General features: G+C 44.8%; 1 protein-coding gene across 1 annotated transcript in view; it reads left to right on the top strand.

Moving 5' to 3' along the window:
* sdk1a (sidekick cell adhesion molecule 1a) overlaps nucleotides 1–26,077 on the top strand; it is a 170,058-nt gene that overhangs the window by 35,285 nt on the left and 108,696 nt on the right. Inside the window, exon 4 of the mRNA XM_080856312.1 lies at nucleotides 12,989–13,122. Coding sequence (XP_080712438.1) covers nucleotides 12,989–13,122 — 134 coding nt within the window. The remainder of the gene's footprint in view (nucleotides 1–12,988; nucleotides 13,123–26,077) is intronic.

Below are 26,077 nucleotides of genomic sequence, written 5' to 3'. Positions count from 1 at the left end.
TGGTCCATGACACTAGGTCAAGTCCCGTATTGTTATATCTTCCCTGCGATAAGGAACTCACTCAGCCCCCTCCACCTCAGCCCACACACTCTGATTGGCTGATGTTTAATTGGCTGGATGCGACGAGACAGCTGGATTTCCTTGGGCATGTTGAGTCTCTTGGCATGGATGGCGCACAGATTGGTGTCCTGAAACAGACCAAGCAGGTAAGCCTCGCTGGCGTCCTGAAGAGCCATCACATCAGAGCTCTGGAAGGCACAGATCAGTCTTGAAGTCCTGAGTGATCTCTCTGACAGATCGGCAGCTCTGTGGACTCCTGGTAGCAATAGATCTCTCTCGGAGCTACGGTACAAGGCCTGTAACGGTGAGGCATCTTTACGCCACCAGTAGCCAGGGCGCTTTTAGGAGCTTCCTTTGGGCTTTGTGAGATTTATGAGCGGTCAGCTTGGTTCTTGCCACGGTTAATACTCCTCCTTCAGAAGTATAAAAAAACAGGCACATAGCAACAAAGGTAGCTTAGCTTTGACAAAGGGTTAGCTCTTCAGCCCAGTGGAGTGAGGACAGGTTTCAGGTTTGGTAATGATAATGGCAGGATACGCGAGTTTATTCCAGAAGCATGTTTTGTTAAATTTCTTCATAACCTCTTAACATCCTGATAGCAATTAACAAATTAAATTCTCTAACAAATACGAAAAAAACATAAAAATCCATCATCTGTGGCAGCTGCAGGGCCGCTAAAAGCCTGTCCAATCGGTCTACCTTCCTCTCTGCACGCACTCACTGCGTGTGACTGGAGTCTTCCAGAAGGCTGGGCAGACATCTTGCTAGTCGCACAAGAATACCTGAGAAAGTGCAGCCAAAATGCCCAATTGCACCTATACCTACAACAGCTTGAACCGCTAAACAAAGTACAAGGGCTGTGTACGGAAAGGAATATTTAACAAACACAAACTCTGTGACACAAACTTAGTTAAAGGTTAGGTTCTTCATCTGTCACACATACAATAGGAAGAGTGAGCAGTGAAATTCAACCTCTGTATTTGACCCAGCCTGACCATACTATACTGAGGAGTAGTGAGCACACACACACATTAGGGGCAGTCAAACACACACACACACTAGGAGCAGTAGCTGTGGGCAGCATCAGTGGTGTGCTCAAGGGCAGGGGGAGGTGGGGGGGGGGGGGGGGTGTTCATTCACTCATTCATATTCATTCACACACACATTAGGAGCAGTGAGCACACACACACACACACACACACACAAGGAGCAGGAGCTGTGGGCAGCAGCAGTGCTGTGCTCGGGGGTTAGATGTCGTGCTCAAGGGCACTTCAGGGGGGGGATGTTATTTATTCTCCCCCCCCCCCCCCACCCACATTTTTCCTGCCAGTCCAGGGGATCGAACCGGCGACCTTTTGGTCACAAGCCTGCTTCTCTAACCTTTGGGGCCATGGCTGCCCCATTAAGCACAAAAAGGTCTATATCCCTCGTCCGGGATATTTTTATTTTTGAGTTTTCGTCTTAGAGACATAAAAAGAACAACCACGGAAACATTGAACCCTTTTCTAATATTATTGCTGAGGTCTTCTAGAATAGAATCATATATTCCATTTGTGCATCAATGTTTTTAGTTAAGCAAAATTTACAAAAACATCAAGGCATGTCAGACAACTTAGAAAAGTCTAAAAGGCCTTGGACCTTAGAGTGTTAAGCACAAAAGCAGAACAAATATTTACTTTAGGTTGTGAATATGAGTGAACACGAACATGCCAGACGGAGTGGCGTTAAACTCGCCAGCTAGTATACTTGTTTACTTGTTACAAAGTATACTTGAGGACATGCCTAGCTGGCGAGCTTGTGTCTTGTGCTTAGACACAGCCTGAATTTGTTTTTGTGCGTCAGAGTGTGTGAGAGAGAGACGTAGAAAGAATGTGTGTTGGTGGAAGTGTGTGTATTGGTGTGCTCTTGTGTCTGTGCATGTGTGTCTGGCAAGAGTGACTGACTCAGGATCCCACTTGCAGGAAGCAGGAATCCACTCCTGCCTGCCCGGGCCGTGCACACAAGCCCACACACACACACACACGCACACACACACACACACACACACACACACACACACACACACACAAACACACACACAACACACGCACACACACACACAGACACACGCACACACACACACACACACAAACAAACACACACACGCACACACATACACAGACACAGGCACACAAGCCCACAGGCAGAAAGACATTTGATCCTTTGCACAGGAAACTGCCCTGACCCCATTTCTTTCACTTTCGGTCAAATGTGTTCAGCCCCTATATGCATGTAAAAGACACACAGGTACATTATAGGCCCTGTGGCTCCACATGTACACGTATGCTAACCTAACCTGTCTTTGGCACAGTCTATTTTACCTATAGCCGTAGGGTGTTGTGAAGTTACCTTTATCCAGAGTCTGACTCCTCTTTTTTAACTCTGGTATTTTCTTTTTGTTTTGAGTGGAGCAAGACCCCCTATGGTCAGATACTGGAACTGCAGTTATGTTAAAGTTCCCCCACCTTTTGCTTTGTAGCTTTAAAGGTACCCAGTGCAACTTTCGAGGCTTAAAAATAAACATTCAATTTCTAGTCTTTTTTACACGTAGTAAGTTTCAATAACTCCATACCATTACATACCGACATTCAAGCAGCAAAGATGACACGTCGTTGTGTGGTGAGAACTGATAGAAAATCGATAACAACAACAATCGCTGCCATTTTCTTTATTTTTTGTTACCTACAATAAATAAAGCAGGCTTCCAGTCAATGGAAAAATGGCTTCTCCCCACCGGCGATTGTTGTTGTTTACGATTTTCTATCAGTTCTCACCACACAACGACGTCTCATCTTTGCTCCTTGAATGTCGATATGTAATGGTATGGAGTTATTGAAACTTACTACGTGTAAAAAGACTAGAAATTGAATGTTTATTTTTCATTGAATGTTTACATAAAGTTGCACTGGGTGCCTTTAAAGAAAGCTCTTACAATGAGTCCCCTTCCTAACAGGCATAACAGGAACATATATCAACTTAACATAAATGAATACTTATGCTTATAATACCTATTAAGACTAATAGGAAATGGAAGTTCATTTCTAGTACTTTGGCAATTAAAAAAAAATGATTGATATACCATTTTCAAAAAGAGCTCACAGAATCGTTTTCATAAACTTTGATTCATGAAACTCTAATGCCTAATGAGGACTCTTGGCACACACTATAAAAAAGAAAAGGGGTCTGTCCCCTGCTGTTCAATGCTACCAATGCTGTGTTTGTTTTGTGTCGTTGACAAACTTGTACATTTCATAACCAATAGATCACATGTATGTTTTGCTAAGTGCAATGGAATCCATTGGCTATCGATTAATCAAGTCTATCGACCCATACCATAATATGGTGCTACCTTAATGTGATCATTTGGTATTTAGTCTAAGCTGATCCCACTTAAGATCTCTAAATAGGCTTATCAGTTTAGATCCTCTCAGACTGTCCTTGAAACACCTTTAGCTGTACTCCCCCATAGATTAATGTCAGGTCACATAATGTTGGATAGATAGATAGATAGATGGATACTTTATTGATCCCGAGGGAAATTAAGGTCATCTTTGGATGGCTTTACTTGAGAGAATGTAGTACACTGGTGTTGAATATGTGCGTCTGATGGAAGGTTCTAGTCAAGTCCTTGCCCCTGTCGCCTCTGTGCTTGCTCCAGGGGGAGGGGGGGGGGGGGGTTTCAGGCCCTGGGCTCTGTAAAGCGCCTTAAGACAATTCACTGAATTCAAGTCAAGTCACTTTTATTTATTTTATATTACTGTAACAGGTTTTCATTCATACAGTACATGAATATAAGGAACTAGACATACGGCTTGGCGGCTTGTAATTTGACTGCCGCAAGCACAGTGTGAGAATGAAGTGAAATAATAACAAGATCATTAGCAGTTGCATGTTGTGTTTATGTGTTTATGGGAGCCATGGCTTCTTAAATATCTCTGCAATCCAAAATGAGCAGCATAGCACCACAGCGCATGTTCAATTTGTCACTACATACATTTGAATGTGGGCGGTTGAATGTTTTTTTTTCAGTTGTCTATTTTAAATATTTATTGAGTTAATAGCGAGGTTTTCATTTATTGATGTGTTGGCTCATGAGAAGCTTTGTCAGTTTACCACACAGTTAACCACTGCATCACCACACCGTATACAGTATGTTATCCCAAACATCAGCATTTGCAGGCAAATTACTTAATATGTGGGTGAGAACAGAGACAGATTAGTAAACAGAATATTAGTCATGTACACACACACACACACACATAAAGATTTCACATGCATATTTCAGTGTCTGAACGATGCACAGCCTAATTATGTAAACATCCATCTCATTATACTATGACATGCCACAGGCTATGTACTGTATATATGAACCAGGGTTAGGATCCTAACTGTGTGTGTGTGTGTGTGTGTGTGTGTGTATGTATGAACCAGGGTTAGGATCCTAACTGTGTGTGTGTGTGTGTGTGTGTATGTATGTATGAACCGGGGTTAGGATACGAACTGTGTGTGTGTATGTGTGTGTGTGTGTATGTATGTATGAACCAGGGTTAGGATCCTAACTGTGTGTGTGTGTGTGTGTGTATGTATGTATGAACCAGGGTTAGGATCCTAACTGTGTGTGTGTGTGTGTGTGTGTGTATGTATGTATGAACCAGGGTTAGGATCCTAACTGTGTGTGTGTGTGTGTGTGTATGTATGTATGAACCAGGGTTAGGATCCTAACTGTGTGTGTGTGTGTGTGTGTGTGTATGTATGTATGAACCAGGGTTAGGATCCTAACTGTGTGTGTGTGTGTGTGTGTGTATGTATGAACCAGGGTTAGGATCCTAACTGTGTGTGTGTGTGTGTGTGTGTGTGTGTGTGTATGTCTGAACCAGGGTTAGGATCCTAACTGTGTGTGTGTGTGTGTGTGTGTGTGTGTGTATGTATGTATGAACCAGGGTTAGGATATGAGCTGAGGGTTAGGGGAAGGGAAGGGGTGGGGAGTGGGAGAGCACTTCCCTAGGGTCAGGGAAGGAACTGGGATATGACCCCTGAGAGACCCAAAGAGAAGGCCAAGGAATATGGCCACTTCATCAGTATTAACGACATAGCACTATATGGTATGCAGAGAGAAGAGTGGGTAGAAGGAAAGGTCGCCTGCCATAGTGTATAGGAAGTATATTGCGACGGACGCTGGATCTTATTGAGAGAATTCCTTGCAAGGCGATGCATTAATTAAAAAATGTTTTTAGTCTAGACTTAAAGATAGAAAGGGTGTCCGCTTCTCGGATGGATAGAGGAATATTATTCCACAGAAGGGGGGCTCGATAGCACAAGACTCTGGCTCCTATTGTACTTTTTGATGCTCTTGGAATTACAAGAAGAGCTGAACTCTGGGAACTAATCAGTCTAATATGGTGTTATCAGCTTTTCATTAAACTGCAAGTTCCAGTGAGGAGAATAGGGTGACCTCCCTGTATCAGTCACAAGAATGGCATATCACTCATTTGTGTTATGGTCAGTTTTTCCTCATAAATGCATGAATGTGAAGGAAATCATGTTTAACCATTGAAAGTTGCACTCAAATGGCTCACAATGTAAAAAGTAGCTTCATGCTCCATGATGCTCAAGCTGAAATGTTACGACATATTGACCTGATGTGATATACGTATAGTATATATATATACTTTATTTACTAGTTCACAGGAATGGCTTTCCACATAGTGCAGTTCCTCGGAATTAGCGTTTAGCAGACACACGAAACTGCCCTGCTTCTCTCCATCAGGCCTTCATCATGCAGTGATGTCATCTGGCTCACATGGGGAGAAGTTGTGGCCCTACCTCAACGTGTTTCAGGCCTGCCCTACTATCAGCCATTTCATGGGAGTGTTCATTGTCTGTATTCTGATGACAGATTGACTACTCAAAAGTAGTGCCAGCAACTGCTTTGCACCGTCTTGAGATGACAGTAAACTATTTGCACACTAAAACACAGACATGACCCCTCTTGCAAATGTCAAGAGTACGGCTCCTCTCCTCGTTTGATTTAAGGCATTTTCTCTGGCATTTCTTCATATTAATGTGGAGGGAATCTGCCCCCCACAACATCATAAAAAGTAACCCCTGCATTCTGACACGCTGAGTTAGCGCGGCCACGAGCCTCATCAATCACATCTTAATGACAGAGAAGTCCGCACAGCAGGGCTCCTCACAGAGCCAAGATGGAGCAGAGAGTTCTCTGACATTTTAATTACTTTGTCATACATTGCAGGGCCACTAAGCCTTATTCTGAGAGTGTAATCTCTGGCAGTTAATGAAAACAAATATTCACTGAACCTCCCCCCCCCGCCCCGCACCCTCCCTTCATTCGGAGCGCAGGTACGCGCGCTGTTGATTAATGTAATATCTCTGGAGTCGTTGTCCACACACACACACACACACACACACACACACAGGTACGTACGCGGTTGATTAATGTAATATCTCTGGAGTCGTTGTCCGACGCCTGCGAGGATTATGCCTATGAGGCCCTCTTGGCAGTGCTCACATTTCTGAGCATCATGAACTTTCATAATGCTTTATGTTCCCGAGTGGGATTGCCCCCTATACCCCCCCCCCCCCCCCCATACAGCATATAAATGGGCTTCTCCAGCTGCCCAAGGCAAACAGGGTAGACGCATCCCCCTCAAGAAGGGTGTGATTTATTTGAAAACCCAGCTGTTCACGTTTTCAATAAGCTTTCTTTTTTCCTTCTGGTTTGGCTCAATATATAAAAGCTCATAAAGTAATATTGATAAAAGTATTGATGTCTTAATGTTGGAGTGCCATCAAAGTCCACTTTGGGCCTAATGTTTGCCCAGTGAGGATGGATGATGAGGTTGGGTGGACATCATAGTGCAGGGCTCCACATTAACTTTAAAAAGTCTTTGCCAAGCTTGGCAACCAGGCATAAGATTTGGGTTTCCAGTTCTAAAGGAATGGTTACCATCATTAACGGCCGTTATTCTGAGTTGTGAGTGTATTTTTGTGTGTTTGTATGCATTTATGTACTACATCATTGACTTCAAAAACAAATTACTCTTTGAACGCAGGTTTGAATTTATTTCACTTTAACCAATTGTGACCCCAAAAGCTCCAGTTTGATTGCTCACTTAACAATTTGTAAGATCAAAGAAGAGCTTAAAAGCTCAGCGTAAATTTCAATTTTAATTACTGAAAGTATTTTATTAATGCATACACATGAGGCTGCATTTACGTGATGTAAATTATTCTGAAATCAGTAAAAGCTAACAACTCATATGGCAAATTTCTAACTGTAGGCCTACATATTAAATCACCAATGTGCATATTAGGCTGTATAAAACAACATTGTTTAAAGCAGTGCATCGATTGCATAGCAATGGTTAATTGATTGTAATAGACTTTGAGGGCACATACCCAGTTGCCTCGGGCACAAAATGCCAGAGGGGCGCTGAAGAAGGGTTTTTTTCTCTTGAAAAAGTGTAGGGTAGTGTGGCCCTTCTACTCTGATGCTGAGCTATAGCCAACTGTAGGGTAGTGTGGCCCTTCTACTCTGATGCTGAGCTATAGCCAACTGTAGGGTAGTGTGGCCCTTCTACTCTGATGCTGAGCTATAGCCAACTGTAGGGTAGTGTGGCCCTTCTACTCTGATGCTATAGCCAACTGTAGGGTAGTGTGGCCCTTCTACTCTGATGCTGTAGTCAACTGTAGGGTAGAGTGGCCCTTCTACTCTGATGCTGAGCTATAGCCAACAGTAGGGTAGTGTGGCCCTTCTACTCTGATGCTGAGCTATAGCCAACAGTAGGGTAGTGTGGCCCTTCTACTCTGATGCTGAGCTATAGCCAACTGTAGGGTAGTGTGGCCCTTCTACTCTGATGCTGAGCTATAGCCAACTGTAGGGTAGTGTGGCCCTTCTACTCTGATGCTGAGCTATAGCCAACTGTAGGGTAGTGTGGCCCTTCTACTCTGATGCTGAGCTATAGCCAACTGTAGGGTAGAGTGGCCCTTCTGATGCTGAGCTATAGCCAACTGTAGGGTAGTGTGGCCCTTCTGATGCTGAGCTATAGCCACCTGTAGGGTAGTGTGGCCCTTCTACTCTGATGCTGAGCTATAGCCAACTGTAGTATAGTGTGGCCCTTCTACTCTAATGCTGTAGTCAACTGTAGGGTAGTGTGGCCCTTCTACTCTAATGCTGAGCTATAGCCAACTGTAGGGTAGAGTGGCCCTTCTACTCTGATGCTGAGCTATAGCCAACTGTAGGGTAGTGTGGCCCTTCTACTCTGATGCTGAGCTATAGCCAACTGTAGGGTAGTGTGGCCCTTCTACTCTGATGCTGAGCTATAGCCAACTGTAGGGTAGAGTGGCCCTTCTGATGCTGAGCTATAGCCAACTGTAGGGTAGTGTGGCCCTTCTACTCTGATGCTGTAGTCAACTGTAGGGTAGAGTGGCCCTTCTACTCTGATGCTGAGCTATAGCCAACAGTAGGGTAGTGTGGCCCTTCTACTCTGATGCTGAGCTATAGCCAACAGTAGGGTAGTGTGGCCCTTCTACTCTGATGCTGAGCTATAGCCAACTGTAGGGTAGTGTGGCCCTTCTACTCTGATGCTGAGCTATAGCCAACTGTAGGGTAGTGTGGCCCTTCTACTCTGATGCTGAGCTATAGCCAACTGTAGGGTAGTGTGGCCCTTCTACTCTGATGCTGAGCTATAGCCAACTGTAGGGTAGAGTGGCCCTTCTGATGCTGAGCTATAGCCAACTGTAGGGTAGTGTGGCCCTTCTGATGCTGAGCTATAGCCACCTGTAGGGTAGTGTGGCCCTTCTACTCTGATGCTGAGCTATAGCCAACTGTAGTATAGTGTGGCCCTTCTACTCTAATGCTGTAGTCAACTGTAGGGTAGTGTGGCCCTTCTACTCTAATGCTGAGCTATAGCCAACTGTAGGGTAGAGTGGCCCTTCTACTCTGATGCTGAGCTATAGCCAACTGTAGGGTAGTGTGGCCCTTCTACTCTGATGCTGAGCTATAGCCAACTGTAGGGTAGTGTGGCCCTTCTACTCTGATGCTGAGCTATAGCCAACTGTAGGGTAGAGTGGCCCTTCTGATGCTGAGCTATAGCCAACGTTGTCCACTGTACCAAATAGCCTCTCTGCTGCACCTTCTGAAGTGATTCGGAAAGGTTCACTAATGGTAGTCTATATGCTATGCGATTGCTGGAGAGGTATTCGTCATGGTAACGTTCATAACCAAGGAGGCCACTATCACACACACATACATGTTGAGAGAAGATAACTATGACACACACATACATGTTGAGAGAAGATAACTATGACACACACATACATGTTGAGAGAAGATAACTATCACACACACATACATTTTGAGAGAAGATAACTATCACACACACATACATGTTGAGAGAAGATGACTATCACACACACATACATGTTGAGAGAAGATAACCTGTTGTTTGTAATACATGGCTATAGCACGTAGATGTGACTTCAACCAGTATACTGCAATGAACATGTGTTACAACACACTCACCCACACACACACGAAGAATGAATCAAAGCAGTGCTATATGTTTATACAATACTAATATTAGGTGTGAATTGCAGTGCAGTAGATCTTAGATGATGTGCAGATATTACTGAGAAATCTGTTTTCTTTTATCCATGCGTATCATATAAATACAGTGAAAATGCGGTTGCCACTTGTCTTAGTTTGGTTGCCAGGGGCAACAAGGAAACCGTTGAACCGAAATGTTGAGTCCTGTAACGAGGCATCCCGAGGCGGAGGATGTCAGCGGGTGCAAGCGTGGCCTCGTCTGCCCCCCGTACCCACCCTTCGTCCACCGTTCGTTTCCATACTCTCTCTTTGAATATTTAGATCACCTGCGTCTTGACGGCACCTCTCCTAAGTGGATTAACATTTCAAGTCCGGTCCCTGGAGCTGCATGCGTAATAACTCTCGGGTGGAAATCAAAGGCCTAGTCGGTCCTGGGGGATGGAAAAACAAGGCCGGCCATTATCTCCCCCCACTGTGCTTTGTTTACCCAGCCTCTGGCACAGGCCATTCATCTGGGGGATTGAAATGGAATCCAAACTAGCTCAACTAATCATAAAATCACTTCATATGCAGCTTGCATTGATTCTTCCTCCTCAGACAAAACAACACACACACACACATACACACACACACACACCACACCAGGTAAAATCTACCTTCTCTGCAGTACAGTGACAAATACAAAACATCCTTTGGCAATGCTACAGAGAGCAGTAAGTAGAACACAGGCACACACACACACACACACACACACACACACACACACACACACACACACACACTGTCTCAAACAAACAGTCACACACGCACACATACACACCTCTGCTTTTCAGGCTGTTAAATGATTGCAAGAGTTAGCTGTTTATATATACATCAATTCCAGGCTTGCCAAGCCGTTCTGGCCCCTGCATATTTATTAATTAAAAGTCCATCAAGGCAGGCCGCTCTGACCTTTGCGGAGATGCCGGTGACACCTGTGAAGGGTGCCTTTATTTCCCCAACGCAGAGACACACACACACACACACACACCTGTGAAGGGTGCCTTTATTTCTCCCAACGCAGAGCCCCCCCCCCACCTCCCCGTCTCACGCTTGCACCACCCGACTGCGTCTCCAACCAGGTGTCAAGAGTGCGGACAGGAGCATAATGCATCCTCATCAGCCGTCCGCCATTCCTCACCCTCAGTGCTGTGGCGGCAGGCCGCTCTCGAACCCCCCTCCACCCCACCCCCACCAACCCCAGGCTTTTGATGGATCTCTTTATGTTAATCCACACTTAATCATGGAACAGGAAAAAGGGAGCGGTAAGCAGACGTGAAACGAACTTTAATTACGGGCCCGACGTAGTTCGCCTGAAAAGGAAAAAGATTAGGGGGAAAAAACTCGATTGAAAGAGTAGGTGTTTTTGTGCCATCGCCTATTGTTCTGTTCAGAAATGTGACTGGTCTTCTCAATTTTCTTGACATCTGTCTTAAAAATGGAGGTTGTAGTGTTTTGTTTGGGGGGGGGGGGGGGGGGGGGGAGCCTTTTCTCCCCTACATCTTCCATAAAAAGCACTAACCACAGGACCTTGCAAGCCACAACAAGTAATAACAATGATTTGATTTTAAAAGCACATCTAGGCGGCTCCTGAGTGCCTCGTGCACGGTTCTTACTCCACTCCAAAGCCCCAGGCAAACTCAGAGGCGGGCTCACTTTTGTTTGGAATCGAGGATGTCATCAATTAATCACAAACAGACAAAAGAGAGCGTGTGCTGTGCGACAGAGAGAAAGAGAGAGAGGGAGGGAGAGAGAGAGAGAGAGAGAGAGAGAGGGAGAGGGAGGGAGAGAGAGAGAGAGAGAGAGAGAGGGAGAGAGAGAGAAAGAGAGAGAGAGAGAGAGAGGGAGAGGGAGGGAGGGAGAGAGAGAGAGAGAGGGAGAGAGAGAGAAAGAGAGAGAGAGAGAGAGAGAGAGAGAGAGAGAGGGAGAGGGAGGGAGAGAGAGAGAGAGAGAGAGGGAGAGAGAGAGAAAGAGAGAGAGAGAGAGAGAGGGAGGGAGGGAGAGAGAGAGAGAGAGGGAGAGAGAGAGAAAGAGAGAGAGAGAGAAAGAGAGAGGGAGAGGGAGGGAGAGAGAGAGAGGAGAGAGAGAGAGAGAGAGAGAGGGAGAGAGAGAGAGAGAGGACTCCGTGTGAGGAGTTGGAGTTATTGTGGAAGATAGGCACGGCTCGCCCCCTTTCATCTCTCTCGCTCTCTCACAAAAAGAAAGGAGAAAAGAAAGAAGAAGAAAAACACCTTTCTTCAGCCTGCATGAAGGAGTGTGTGGCGGTGGAGTATCAAAGACGAATATATGATGATGAATACAGTGATGAGCCCCATGTTTTAAATGACATGCTGATTTCTCTGTGAAAATTTGAGTGCGGCATAATTTCAATCTAGTTTTTGTTTCGAGTACCTTTTTTATACACAGACCCAAGCAAAGTGTGCGTATGTATAGTGAATGTATTGTACATTTGTTCTTATGTTTCAGAAAATCTCTTGCAACACGTTCTTGGTAATGAACCCCCACAAGCTAGTCACACCACCTGTTGTGCTCTGCTTTACCTTCCCCAGAGGGCTAGGACCCTGAACCAGCATCACACTCCTGGTGCTGGCACCCAGCAGGAGCTTTAGCATATCGCTAGCTTTCTCCTCACACCTTTTACCTCCAGGATTGTCCTGCAGTCAGCCGGCTGCCTGCTTTAACCAGCGTGTGCAAGCTTGGGAGGAGGCTATTGGACACAAACACTTTGCTGTTCGATTCCTTGCCGCTGTCAGATTGAGAGATCTGGTGCATTTTAATCTGCCCAGGTCCCTGCACAGTCTGGGCTGCCCTCTTAAACCCAATACCCATCACATGGCAGGAGAGAGGGAGAGAGAGAGAGAGAGGCAATCTTTGTGGCATGCATGAACTGCTCTCTGTCTCTGCTGAATGCAGCATCAGTTCATTCTCTCTCTCTCTCTCTCTTTCTCTTTCCATCCCCCCCTCTCTCTCTCTTTCTCTTCTTTCTCTTTCCATCCCCCCCTCTCTCTCTCTTTCCATCCCCTCTCTCTCTCTTTCTATCCCCCCTCTCTCTCTTTCTATCCCCCCTCTCTCTCTTTCTATCCCCCCTCTCTCTCTTTCTTTCTATCCCCCCTCTCTCTCTTTCTTTTTCTCTGTCCCTCTCTCTCTTTTTCTCTCTCTCTTTCTCTGTCTTTTTTCCATTGTAAGAGAAATCAATCTCGGGGGCTGGGTTAATCACCAATAATGTTTCAGCGGTGACTTATTCTCGTCTCCTCTCGTTCTCCCTCTCATTCCTCCCCGCAGAGCCATAACCCTGGAGAATCAGCTCGTGGTCCTCGCCACGGCCGCCGCGGATCTGGGGAGGTACTACGTCCAGGCCGTTAACGAGAAAAACGGCGAAAACAAGACGAGCCCATCCATTCACCTGACAGTGGCAGGTAAGAACCAGAGCAAGAAGGACCCCGCCGCACCACTCTCATCACCCACGCCCGATACCATTAACTCCACTCCCGTAGGCACGATAGACACCGGTAGCCGCGTTCTGATCTGACAGACGTGGCGAGCACACCCACGTATAGTCCTACAGTGTTCGAACGCTCTGCTAGCATCATCCTCCACTTACATTACTCATCCCTACGTTTATACACTGCACACTGAGATATCAGGGCTCTGCATCTTTATGCAGAGAAACACCACAGAAACCAATATGCCACCTTTATATTCACTGCGTCATTCATGACAGCAGTGCTCAGGGTGCTTGGCAGTCACTGCTGAATAGAGCCACAGGGATTGTGTTATGTTGTACAGTGCTTACGAGAAAGGTGTTGGTAGAGTAAGTTGGATGAGTGTCGCTGTCTCCCAACAGTCGGATTGCTTTTGTCTGTAAGGTTGGGAAAAAAAAAAAAAAAAAAGCATGTCGTTCCACTTGGATGTGCCAAGTTGTTTTATCTTTTCTCCCCCGTTTTTTGATGTTGTGTCTTTTTTTGTTGTTTTCCTTTATGTAGTTCTGACTAGGTTTGTTTCCTGGCTAGATGACATGAGATGCTGGTTTGCATCCCCATCTCTCTGAGATGCATACAGTAGTAGACTGTGGCCACACCTTGGGCGAAGCGAGTATCAGGGCCAGCCTCTCTATGGCTGCACTGACAGTCTCCATGGTTGAAGCAAGCACACGGAAACAGCAACAATTTAAGTTTGTCTTTTCTGGAAATTTTGCTCCATTTCCCCAAAACTCCAAACACAAATGCATAACTGCACACTTATCTTCACAAACTTTAAACTTCCCGATCAAAACCAAACTCTCCTTTCAAAACCGTGAGCCATAATCTTACATGTAGACCCAACTTTACCTCGAGACATCACACAAAAGCCAAATACAAATACACAAGCACTACAAAATAGCCATTAGTCACCGGTGAGATCAGTTCAACACACTACCATCTGAACCTGCTAATGGCACTCATGGTTTCCCCCCAGAACGATCCCTTAACATGATGAACACAACACAACACATCTATTCATGTTCCCCCCAGAACGACCCCTTAACATGATGAACACAACACAACACATCTATTCATGTTCCCCCCAGAACGACCCCTTAACATGATGAACACAACACAACACATCTATTCATGTTCCCCCCAGAACGACCCCTTAACATGATGAACACAACACAACACGTATTCATGTTCCCCCCTTTTGAACGACTCCTTAAAATGATGAACACAACACAACACGTGTATTTATTTTCACCATTTTGAACGACCCCTTAACATGATCAACACAACACATGTATTCATTTTCACCCCAGAACGACTCCTTAAAATGATGAACACAACACAACACATGTATTCATTTTCACCCCTTTTGAACGACCCCTTAACATGATGAACACAACACGTGTATTAATTTTCACCATTTTGAAATGGTCATGGCTTGGTATGTTTAACTAATAGGGCCGGTTATAGTATGTAAGCAATCGAGGAAAAACAGTAATGTGGAAAAAAAGGCCTGTCGATAATCTGGGAATGCTTTATTGTGATATGGCTGTGCTTGACGGTGTGATTGAGTTAAAATAAAGAACCCTGAAGGTAAATCTCGTCTGAGATAAATGCAGAGTTTCCCGAGAAAGTGTGCCTCACCCAGAGAGAGACTAGATCGTTTAATTTGGGAAGACTTTTTAATATCCAAATGAATGGGTCTTATTTAGCCGTGGCAGAATGAGAGGCTTTTAAGAGGAGTCTGGCTATTGATTTCCTATTCTCTTTTGAGACCACATGATTTCACACTATCACATCAAATGATGAGTATTGAGTTGCCGAACAGAATACAGATACAAGGCTATCGTGTTCATCTTAATGAGTTTGTCTGTTTTTGTGCTTTTGTGCTTTTGTGTTTTTTTGTGTGTGTGTCTGTGTGTGTGTGTGCCAGTGCATTCCTTCACGTGTGTAAATACATATATATATTCCAAAATACACATTACATTTTCAGTGCCCTGAAGAATTACTCGTTCACAGCAGAAATGAACCTCAGCAGATTAATCTCCCTGCCCAACTGAACTTCTTACGGCATTAGGCATTAGAGGGGTAATTGTGCTGAACTGCGTGTTTCTTCACCCTGGCACCCCCTCAGCATTTGTACTCCCCATAACAACCACAATCTCACGACACAATCTACACAACACAACGCCACTTACACACGTCCTCCCCGCCAATACAACACTCATTTAGTCTTGCAGCGGAAGACAGCAGGATGTGGCATGTACTGTCATGATGGCAACTTCTATAGCTGCGTCACGTCTGTCACAATTAGCTATCATGCTCCCATGAGTAATAGCTTCACTGTCGTGGGAGTTTGGTCCTGTCACAGAACTTATTGTCCCTCTTTTCTCTCTATGCGCCTGCTCTCCTGCTTTCAGAAAGCACACACACACACACACACACACACACACACACACACACACACACACACACACACACACACACACGTACACACACACGTACACACACACACACACACACACACACACACACACACACACACACACACACACACACACACACACACACACACACACACACACACACACACACACACACACACACACACACACACACACACACTCACACTCACACACGTTAGCAGCCATCTATCTCTTCGCGCTCTTCTGGGTCTTCTGCAAACTTTTTCCAGGCGATCTGGCGGCCAATCACCAGTGAGTTATTGTTAGCTGGCAGAGGAGGTTTGTCAGATGTGACAGGGGATCTTATTTGGAGCCGTGTCCCCTGGGCCCCCCCCCCCCGAGCACTTCCAACTTCCATTATCACTCAACACACTCGCCCGCAAAAGGTCATCCCAGTTAAGAAAGGTTGCCAAGGTGGCCCTTGATTAAGACTGATAACGCCTATGAAAATGAAAGGAGGGATTATGGAGGAGGTGGTGCTACTGCTGCTGCTGGAGGCTCGTAATGAGCGGAGCTAACATGGCTGGTCTGACTCAGAGGCAGGGCTGTCAAATGGGACATCTTCTGCTGTTGGTGATGTATTGGTCTGTGTTTCGCTTTGAAACGTGAGCATATAGAGCTCTTGATTAGAGCCATTCATTTCAATGGGAGCACGCCGTGCCATTCTTTGGCTAGATGCGGTGTTCGCAGCGCTCGGAGGGGCCCCCTGATTTATTTGAAGGGAAATAGGCTTTGACTAACCAGTTCAGTCATTATTTGCCATTACTAATGATATCCTTTAGGAGCAAGCGTGTGTGGGGGTTTCTGTTTCATTTGGCGAGGCTGAAATAATCATCCTGCCTCTTAAAGTACTCCAGGCTCTTTTCAGGGATGTATGTAAGTGCTCTTTTCTTGTTCTCCTTGAGGCCAGAGAGGATGTTCATATTATTTTTTTTCTATTTGTTTTTCCTTCTTCGTCCCTCATTTTTTACTGTTGACATTTGTCGTTACATAATGTTAGTAGGATGGAGATGGAGGAGCTTCCGGCGTATTCCAAAGGCAAGCTAAGGAAAGACTACTACAACTAAAGCCACACATGTCAGTGAGAAATTGATTTGCTGTACACCTTGGTGACAAGGTGATGTGAAATATAACACTTTAATCCATACTTAATGAATTCAGCCAAACTATTAGAGTACATTCATTTGAAAATAATTACCCCCATGAAAAATGCAGTCCGGGGAAATTGTAGAAAGCAGTGACCCTTTGTAGTGCTCTGTCTGGTTCTCAGTTGTGTTTCTCTCCACTTTCTGATTGACAGAAATTCTGAAGGGAGATAAGATCTCCTTTCCAGATTTTTGTGAACTCAGCATACACAACCACTCAACATGCAGCAACGTCCCCCTGTTCTGTCTTTGGTTCGGTTTTGCTAATCAGACCTTATCAGAATGGGTCGACGGGCTTTAGGTTCGTTAGAAGATTGTATATCACAAATACAGGAGGAAAAAAGCATGAAGAACAGTAGCAGGGTGGTATGGTGCCTATGAAAAATTCATGTGGTGCTTCCATTGCCTGCTTCCCTATCTGGAATCCCAGAAGATTTATTTTTCTGCCTTTTGTTTGTCTCCTTACATAATGTTTAAAAACCTGTATACCATGGTATTGATTATAATGCAACAGATCAGCTGAATAAAATGAGATCCTGTCCTATGCCTTAAACCCCAATGGTCTGCACCAGTGATATATTCACTGTTTCTGTTTATCACAGTAGGGAGGTGGGAGTAGATGGGGATGCACAGAGGTAAACAGTACACCCACGCCACGGTTACCGCTTGCAAGTCAATAACCGGCCGTCTAGTTGTCCGAGTAACCACTCTGCTGGATAAGGACCCTGTTGGGTAACACTGTTCAGCCGTGTCATGGGATGTCAATGACTCAAAGGGCTCAGCAATCAGCATTTTGCATGGCTTGAGTATTCTCCAGCGATGTTGATAGCTTTGACCATGATGCTAGCAGAGTCTTCTGCACAAACATCTTTAATCACCAGCTCACAGACATGGTCTTCAGACCAGGACCAGTTAACTCTGTCAGATTTCTCCAGCAGCACACCATTTTTGAACCACTGGCCTTCATTGACTCGACTCAAAGGGCTCAGGGTCAGTTGGGCTCCACTGCAGCCTCAGCGCCGGAAGCATCTAGAGGATCAGGGAGAGACGGGTGAACGGGTCGGATGACGGGCAACCACACACTGCGGAATGTTTTGGAGGATTGCGTCGTTAGGATTTAATGAACATCGCCGTAAATTTTTATGACGCTCTTCCTGGTGGTAGTTTACAGTCAAACAAAAGATGGTTTCCCGGGCCCAAAGCAGGCCCTAGGGGACTAAAGATGATTAAAGCACGGGCCGTATATTTGATTTATTTATTATTTCCTACCGACGCAACCTCTTTCCCTTGCCTCCCCTGTCTTATTTCTGACTGTTATTGTTATCATTACTTGTACCCCTGCTGGGTCCTCTCCTTGGCCCCTTCCCTCATTTGATTTTCATCAGGGTGTGAAATTAGCTCGGATGTTATAGCGAGGGGGTCTCATCCCTGACACTCCCCACCCTCATTTAATTGGCTATATCTTAAACAAATAGGTCTCCTGGGAGATTGTGTTTAGCTTGTAATATCTTGGATCTGATAACTTGTCACCTGTAATTTGGACGGAGATTGATAAGGAGCGGCAGCCGGGTGATTGGGCCAGGCGGTGCTACCCCGTGTGCCCCTGGAAGAATCTGGTTTCTCTCTCTCTCTCTCTCTCTCTCTGACTCTCTCTCTCACTCACTCACTCTCTCTCTCTCTCTCTCTCTCTCTCTCTCTCTCACTCTCTCTCTCTCTGACTCTCTCTCTCTCTCTCTCTCTCTCTCTCGCTCTCTCTCTCTCTGACTCTCTCGCTCACTCACCCTCTCTCTCTCCCTCTCTCTCTCTCTCTCTCTCTCTCTCTCCTGTTTCTTCTCCTCTCCGCCTCCTCCCCGGCGCCAGGCTCCCTCATCCTGAGCCTTTTGAGAGCACTTGACAGATAAATAATAAGCTGTCTGTCAGCTCTCAAGATAGTAGATGTTTATAGGTTTAGCGCCACTCTGAACCTTTTAGAATGATAACACACTCAATTACCGAGGACCGAATCACAAATCTCTTATCTCACCAGCACCGTCCTCTCCTTTCTTATTCTTATCAAGACTCATCCAATGACATTGTTATTATAATGGTTTGCATAGGGTAATGGAGGGAATGGACTCAACATTACCCTCAGGTTGAAAAAGGGGTTAGTCTGTATAAATATTATTTTAATCTTGTTAAAGCCATACTTTAAAAAGGGTAAAATACAGATTTTTGATCAGCATGTATTAAACGCTCTTTGTAATTCAACATCGAAACTGATAGGCCTGAAATGTAAGGTATATAAACATGAAGATGTGCTGTGCAATTTTCCGATCTGGTTCACTGATGCCGTCAATGAATGTAATGATTATAGTCCTCTACTGGCACTGACTAAATGCACACATTTTTGCAAAGACCTGAGATCAAAGGTCACTTGATTGCATGCAATTTACGTAGCACTGCTGGATGTGAGCTGGATGTCCTCATCACCAATTACTGAGCAATCGTTGGCATGCCAAGTGCAAAATATGCAACATATTTTCAAACTACATATACCTCACGTGCTTTTTAATAGTCTGTTGCCTTCTGTGTGGCCACACTTCGATACACATTTCATCTTATATTTGGTTAATACAGACTTATGTAATTTAAGGAGTTGGGATTGCGTTAAACAACGAAAAAAATAACATTTGTACAGAATGTTGCACATTTCTTCAATGTATTTGTACACTGTGTTCATAAGCCTGTAACTAGGTCAGGCTAGAATGGAGTTTTAGTAAAATAAACTAAATGTGGAATCGTCACTACCTCAGCATCTCAGAACACGGCATGTAAATCAACTCATTTATCGGGGCACAGCCACAACTCAGGAGTATTTCTGCGAACCCAAAAGAGGCCTCACGATTGTGATGTAAAAATAAACATCCAGACTTTTCTTTTCTTTGCTACTCCCCACCACCCCATCACTCTTTCGCTCTCTTTTTCAAAGCCGTAGGCATCACGTGGTGCGCCTCAAAGTCTCGTCGCCCCTCTCATCTGCGAGCTCTACCCACAACAGGGTTGCACTGACTGTAGTTTGTCTGGCGGGGTTGAAAGGCTCTGAGGTAACGTGTTTGCATATGCAAAGAGCGTCACCGTGCGCGTGCCGAGAGGTGGGGTGGCAATGACTGAAGATGGCTCTCGGCGAGGAAGCAATAGGAGGCCTTCGCAGACGAGAGCTCGGTGCTCCCCTGCTTTGCTGTGCGGTTGGACCAAAATCACAAGGATTCCTTCTTGTTCCTGGTCCTGGGGTGGACTGCAACAGGGTGCCTGATCGTCTTTTTAGCCCCTCGTCAGTGTGCCTCTCAAGCAGAACTCTTACCCCTTTATCTTCTCTTCGCTGCCTCCGTGAATATTATTCTCTCACTCAGGCGCGGAAATATTGAACATGCCATGTTGCCATAGGTACTTTTAAACCTTGCTACAGCATTAAAGTGTCTCTTTCACACCTTAATCCCCCAGCAAGTCATTGAAATGAGATGTTCCACTGGCAGTTACTTAGGCTCATCAGTAGTCTACAGCAAAAAAAAAAAAAAAAAGCCCCATCGCACCACATGCTGAGTAAATGCTTTTTAGGAAACACTGGAAAGAAAAGACCCATGAAATATGTACACATGGATGGAAGTATTTTTGTATGTGTTAATAAAATGGGTTTGGAAGCGGCACTGCACTAGCGCTGCTCTTTCAAAAGTAGTGGTGAACGAGGTAAAGGCCTGCATTTTTAATGGCCAGCCCAGGGGCTCCAACCGTGTGCCCATGAGATATTAGTTTAAATTAGAATGCCAGCCTGGAATGTTGGCCATAGGAACAATGGTATCATGTAGCGCTGGGGGATAATATGCATAAACCTTGGGGCTAGGTATCTTAATACTTCGGTAATGCAGAGAAATGAAATGCGTGAAACCTATTAATACGCATGGAGATGTGGGGGACACTGGGCTGGTCAGTAAGTTGGTCCCCCATTAGATGTTGAGGGAGGTTGTAAACACTACTTACAAACTTACCTGGACTGCATTTCTGTAGATGTAAGGATTTTTTTCATGGGCATACAACACACTGTTGCAAGTCACTTGGAAGTATAAAATTGATTTCACATAGCAGGAGTTATTCTTTTTCCTACATACTGTGTGCCTGACAGAGATGGAAGTGTTGGTGGAAGTATTGTCACAACAAAACAGATGTTCCATGTAAATTAGACGAACAAGGCCAAGTGCAGTAATGATTGTGTGAAACTGAAGTGAGTATAAATAACAAGCTCTAAGAACTCCAACTGTTGAAATTGCCACCAAGTATTGAGTGTATTAAATGTCATTTATAATGATTTTAATCATCACTGCTTGGTTTATACTCATTAAGGTGTCTGCTTTTGCTCACTTGGCTGAAGAGACCGCATATAACAACATACAGTTTCACAAATTATCAATGTAATAAGCTGCATTCGGAACGTCCATTCTCTCACTCCATAGTCGACTATGAAGTGGATCAGCCATTTTGTAGTAATTGTATGCACTGCGTAGTGTCCAAATTGTAGTGTACAGATAATTTGCTCTTCAATTTCTTCAGTATACCACAGTTTACTGCAAGGTGAATGCATGGAAAAGACCAGACATTCTGAAAATTGTCTTAGTCTCCTTCTTCTGACATTGCAATATAAAAATAGTGATTCCGTCAGGGCCCTTAGACATCAGCATGACTACGGTCATTGGTTGTCGTCTGATATCACAAAGTCGTGAGTAATAAAACGATGAAGATGATGATGGTCGCTCCGTTGTTTGTCTATGGGGTCTCTGAGGCCATATAACATGGCCCTTTGGTAAAAGACTTCTAAGGTGTTGCTCCACTTCCATCAGCGTGGGAGGATGAGGCTGTGTTATTGTCGTAAGACCTGTGACTGGGCCTGTGCTCCACCTGAACGATGCCAGATGCTGGATGCTCATTTGTCGTCGCGTTCAGTCAGTGAAGTGAGGTGAGAGGCCTGGGAATGTCTGTGGGAATCAGAGCAGTCGGTATAAATCGAAACACAACCCATGCAGCCTTCTAAGCTTCTAAGATATCAGAGATTATGTGCCATGTTTGTGTGGAGTGCATTTGAATAAATCAGACGAGAGATTAGATGATATAGGCCTATATGTATTTATATGTAGGATTGTATCCGATTGCAATTCACAAGCTTACGATTTGATTCAATCCGATATGAGATACAAACTAGTCTGTAGCAGCTTTCCATATTTAGTGAGTGTAATAACAGCTCCGACGTGAACAAAGATTTAAATATGCAGGAACCAAATAGTAAAAAACTAAAGTGAAAGTGCCAAATTCCAATACCAAATTCTTTCTATCTGGGGCACACATGGGTGTATATGCTTTTACAGTGAAAAATATGGATGCAGGTTAGGTTATAGGTTTCATCTATCTGTTCCCAGTTAGACAAGAGAGCGATATCTAATGGATGGTGGGAGTTGGATTGTCTGTACGTAATACAACAGTCAGACTTAGTTTAACCGTTTGAGGACATGAACAAAGAAAAGTGTAAAAAATACATCTAAGCCTTAAAGTTCGAAAATCGAAAACTAGTTGATATAAAACGAATTAATCAATAAAACGTTCATTTTGTTGTTCATTTAGTTCTAATGACTCACCTTTGTTAGGTATGTTGAGACTACTTGAAGTCGTGTTTGGCAAATCAGTGCAGATGGCATGCAAATTCAGAATTTAATGGATACTCTCCTATCTCTCCTTTATGTATGAGAATTGTGACACTATCACTATTAAACTGCAGTTCTTCCCGTTTTCAATAAACACATTTTTGTTTGCCAAGTTAGCGCTTCCACATGAAAAGCCTCTCCGTGGCATTTCAGATATCAGTGTTAATTACTGCAGTGTCTCCTTTGAGCTTTGCATCTCCCCGTACTTCACACATCTTATTAATGCAAATTGAACCTTCGGTCTGACAGGAGCCTGATTAATGCACTTTGTCAGAAAAAGGACCGCCTCAGAGTCAATGCCAATACACAGTTTCCACCCTACTCCCCCCACACCCCACCCCCCTACCCCTCTTATTCTCTCTCTCTTTTTCTCTCCCTCTCTCTATCTCTCCCACTCTCTCTCTCTCTCTCTCTCTCACTCTCTCTCTCACACACACACCTTTTTCACAGAAACTTCTAAAATAAATGGAGGCATTCCAGTAAATTGAGGGATTCAAACCACACCTCCAAACTTTGAAGCTTTTTATTCCACTTTGTATTCATCTGGGGCCAGCACGGATCCCTTTGGAATCTGTCTGTCTAAATTACCTTGGGAGCGAATTGCCCAAAGCCATTTTGCAATACTGTCTGAACAATGGATGGTAATGTTTTGACTATAAAGAAGCACTTACTGTAATATTATTGGTATTTGCCGTTCGATTCCATTTCAAGACCAGTTCAGCAATAAAGTCGACAAAAAAAAATCCTGCGCTATGATGACTTTGGAAATGGATTTGTTGGACGGGGTCTGCGGTATTTTATTTATTTATTTATTTAACACCCTCACCCTCTGCCAGCTCAAATATGGTAATGGGGAAAGAAGGTGTCACATTTCCCTTGCATCTGTTAACAGAGAGACATTAAGGAAAGTGTCACATTAGCACAGCGCTGCACAGGCTGGGTGCCATCATATGGAGCGATCGAGCCCTCCGCCGTGACATTTGGATGTGGCCGACAGCACACGCCTGTTGGCTCTGCCCATTTAAGGCAACATTAAGTAGCATATGTGTGCGGAAAAAGGACACGTTAGCTTCCACAACGGTTAGCATGAAGTGATTTGTGTCCCGATCCTTCCGTGTGACAGACATTAGCGCTGAGCGAACGGTAGCTCCCACGGGAGCGTCTATGGTAACGGTAGCTCCCACGGGAGCGTCTATGGTAAGTGCTTCTGGGCCTAGAGATTTCACTTTCACTCCGGTTCCTTCTCTCCTTCTCACACAGCCCTTAAATGGCTGTGAGTGTGTGTGCGCCTTTACTTGACAAACAGCACACCCACCATTCTAATTTACCTGCTGGGACCTGGGGATCACTTTGAAGAGAAAGCTGACTGTTTCTCCCCCCCCTGCCCCCCCTCTCTTCATCCCTACCTTTTATTTTCCTGTGTGGTCGTTAAAAAAGTGCAGGAGCAGTTCTTTTTTCCCCTTTTTCTTTTTCTGTCAAGTATTTTTAAAGAGAGAGCGAGAGACGGCAGGCGCCGGTGTGTGTTTTACCTCAGGCCGGTCGCCTGCTGAGAGTAGCGGTGGAGTCAGCAGTTCGGCAGGAAGTCCAGTGAGGCCACCTCAAGAGTGGCTGTTGCCGTCTGCCACTTCCTGTTCCAGAGTCCGCTGCACTTTTCAGTCACTAGGCAACAGTTTGGCACTTTTTTTTTTTTACTGTTTTTGTTATTATCATCATCAAATTCAATCATTGATTATGTTCATCTGAAGGACATATATAAACACACCTGTCACTCCCACTAGCCATCCAGGCTGTGCATTATGTACTTATCTGGTTTGGGGACGGAACACTCTGAGGAAATGGAAGAGATGCCTTCACAGCATGACATCAACAGCAATATCAGCTGAAGACAGTTACATTGTTAGGAAGCTTTTACCAGTGCCATTAGGGCTGCTGGTGGTGTTTGCAGGTTTGCCGGATATTCATGCTTTTTTTAGCTCAAGTTTTAAACCAAAACTCCATAACGCTTCTTTAATGCTCAGTGAAGCACTCTCTCTCTCTCTCTCTCTCTCTCGCTCTCTCGCTCTCTCGCTCTCTCTCTCTCACTCTCTCTCTCTCTTTCTTTCTCTCCTCATACATTTATCTGTCTTTCACTACTGCCAACTTCACTATTTTTTTTCTGTGTCTGTGCTTTACTTCTGTCTTCTCTCTTTCTCTCTCTCCCCCTCTCTCTATCTATATCTCCCTGTCTCACTCTCTGTTTCCCTCTCACTTTCTCTCTCTCTCTCTCTCTCTCCCTCTCTCTCCTTATCTCTCTTTCACTATCCCCCTCTCACTCTCTGTCTCCCTCTCTCTCTATCTCTCTCTCTCACTCATTCTATCTCCATTTCTCTCTCTCTCTCTCTCACAGACTCTCTGTCTCTCTCTCCCTCTCTCTCTCTGTCTCTCTCTCTATCTGTCTCACTCTCTGTTTCCCTCTCCCTTTTCTCTCTCTCTCTCCTTCTCTCTCTCTCACTATCTCCCTCTCTCTCTCTCTCCCTCTCTCTCTCTCTCTCCCTCCCTCTCTCTCTCTCTCTTTCTCTCTCTGTCTCTCTCTCTGTCTCACTCACTCTCTCTCTCTAGTGCCTGACTGCTGGGCTGTTAACCTCTCAGGGAGGCCATTTGTCCATGTCCTGACCCCAGCGTTTGTCCTGAGCAGATACGCGCTGTCGGAAAGTGACACAAATAAGCAGGATGTGAAACAGGCCCGAGGCTCCAGAGGAGTGGGAGGAGAAGAGCGCGTCTGCCTCATGTGTGTGTGTGTGTGTGTGTGTGTGTGTGCGTGCGCGTCTGCCTCATGTTTTCCTTCCATCGCTCCCTCTGCCAGTCTGTCCATCATGATTAATTATGGCGCTTTCTCACGAAAGAGCTGCCGTGTACAGAGGGTTAATAAGAACTCTCCGTACTTTATTTGCATCTTGGCTTGACTTTGTGTATACATTTGCTTGACTCTGTGTGTTGTTGATGCATTCCACACTGTTTGAGTATCCTCTGTGCGGGCGTGTGTATGTGTCTGTGCGCACGCGTGTATGTGTATGTGTGTGTGTTTAGGTGGGTATCTATTATGTGTGGCCGTGTGAATGTTTCTGTGTAGAGTATCTTAAGCCTTTCCCTTGCCGCCATCCAACAAACCTCATCAGAGTCTTATTCCAAGCCTCCATTTTAACTGTAAATCTAAATTTAATCTCAGGTAAGACGTTTCTCCAGCAGCCTCGCAATTATCGAAGTTTTAAAGATGTCACCTCTATAATTGCTCCGAGATAGCACAACAAGCTGTGGCATTTAAAAGGTGCTCTGTCTAATGGAAAATGTCTTCTTTCCCCCCTGGACCAAAGGACCACCTCTGGAGAAAGAACAGCTTATTTTCACCCTCCTCGCATAGTTCTGCCTATGTTTTATATTTAATTTTATGCCATGGTCTTTGTACGACTGGACCTCATTGGCTGTGGGGCGACTCGCTGTTTTTCATGTGAAAAGTATTACAAAGGCTGCCACCCCAACCCACCCCACACTGTATTTTTTTTTCCACTTGACGGGTTTAAGAATT

The sequence above is a fragment of the Sprattus sprattus genome (assembly GCF_963457725.1).
Source record: "Sprattus sprattus genome assembly, chromosome: 18".
Taxonomy (NCBI): domain Eukaryota; kingdom Metazoa; phylum Chordata; class Actinopteri; order Clupeiformes; family Clupeidae; genus Sprattus; species Sprattus sprattus.
Note: the sequence above shows the minus strand (reverse complement) of the source record. Positions and strands in the feature narration are given on the sequence as shown.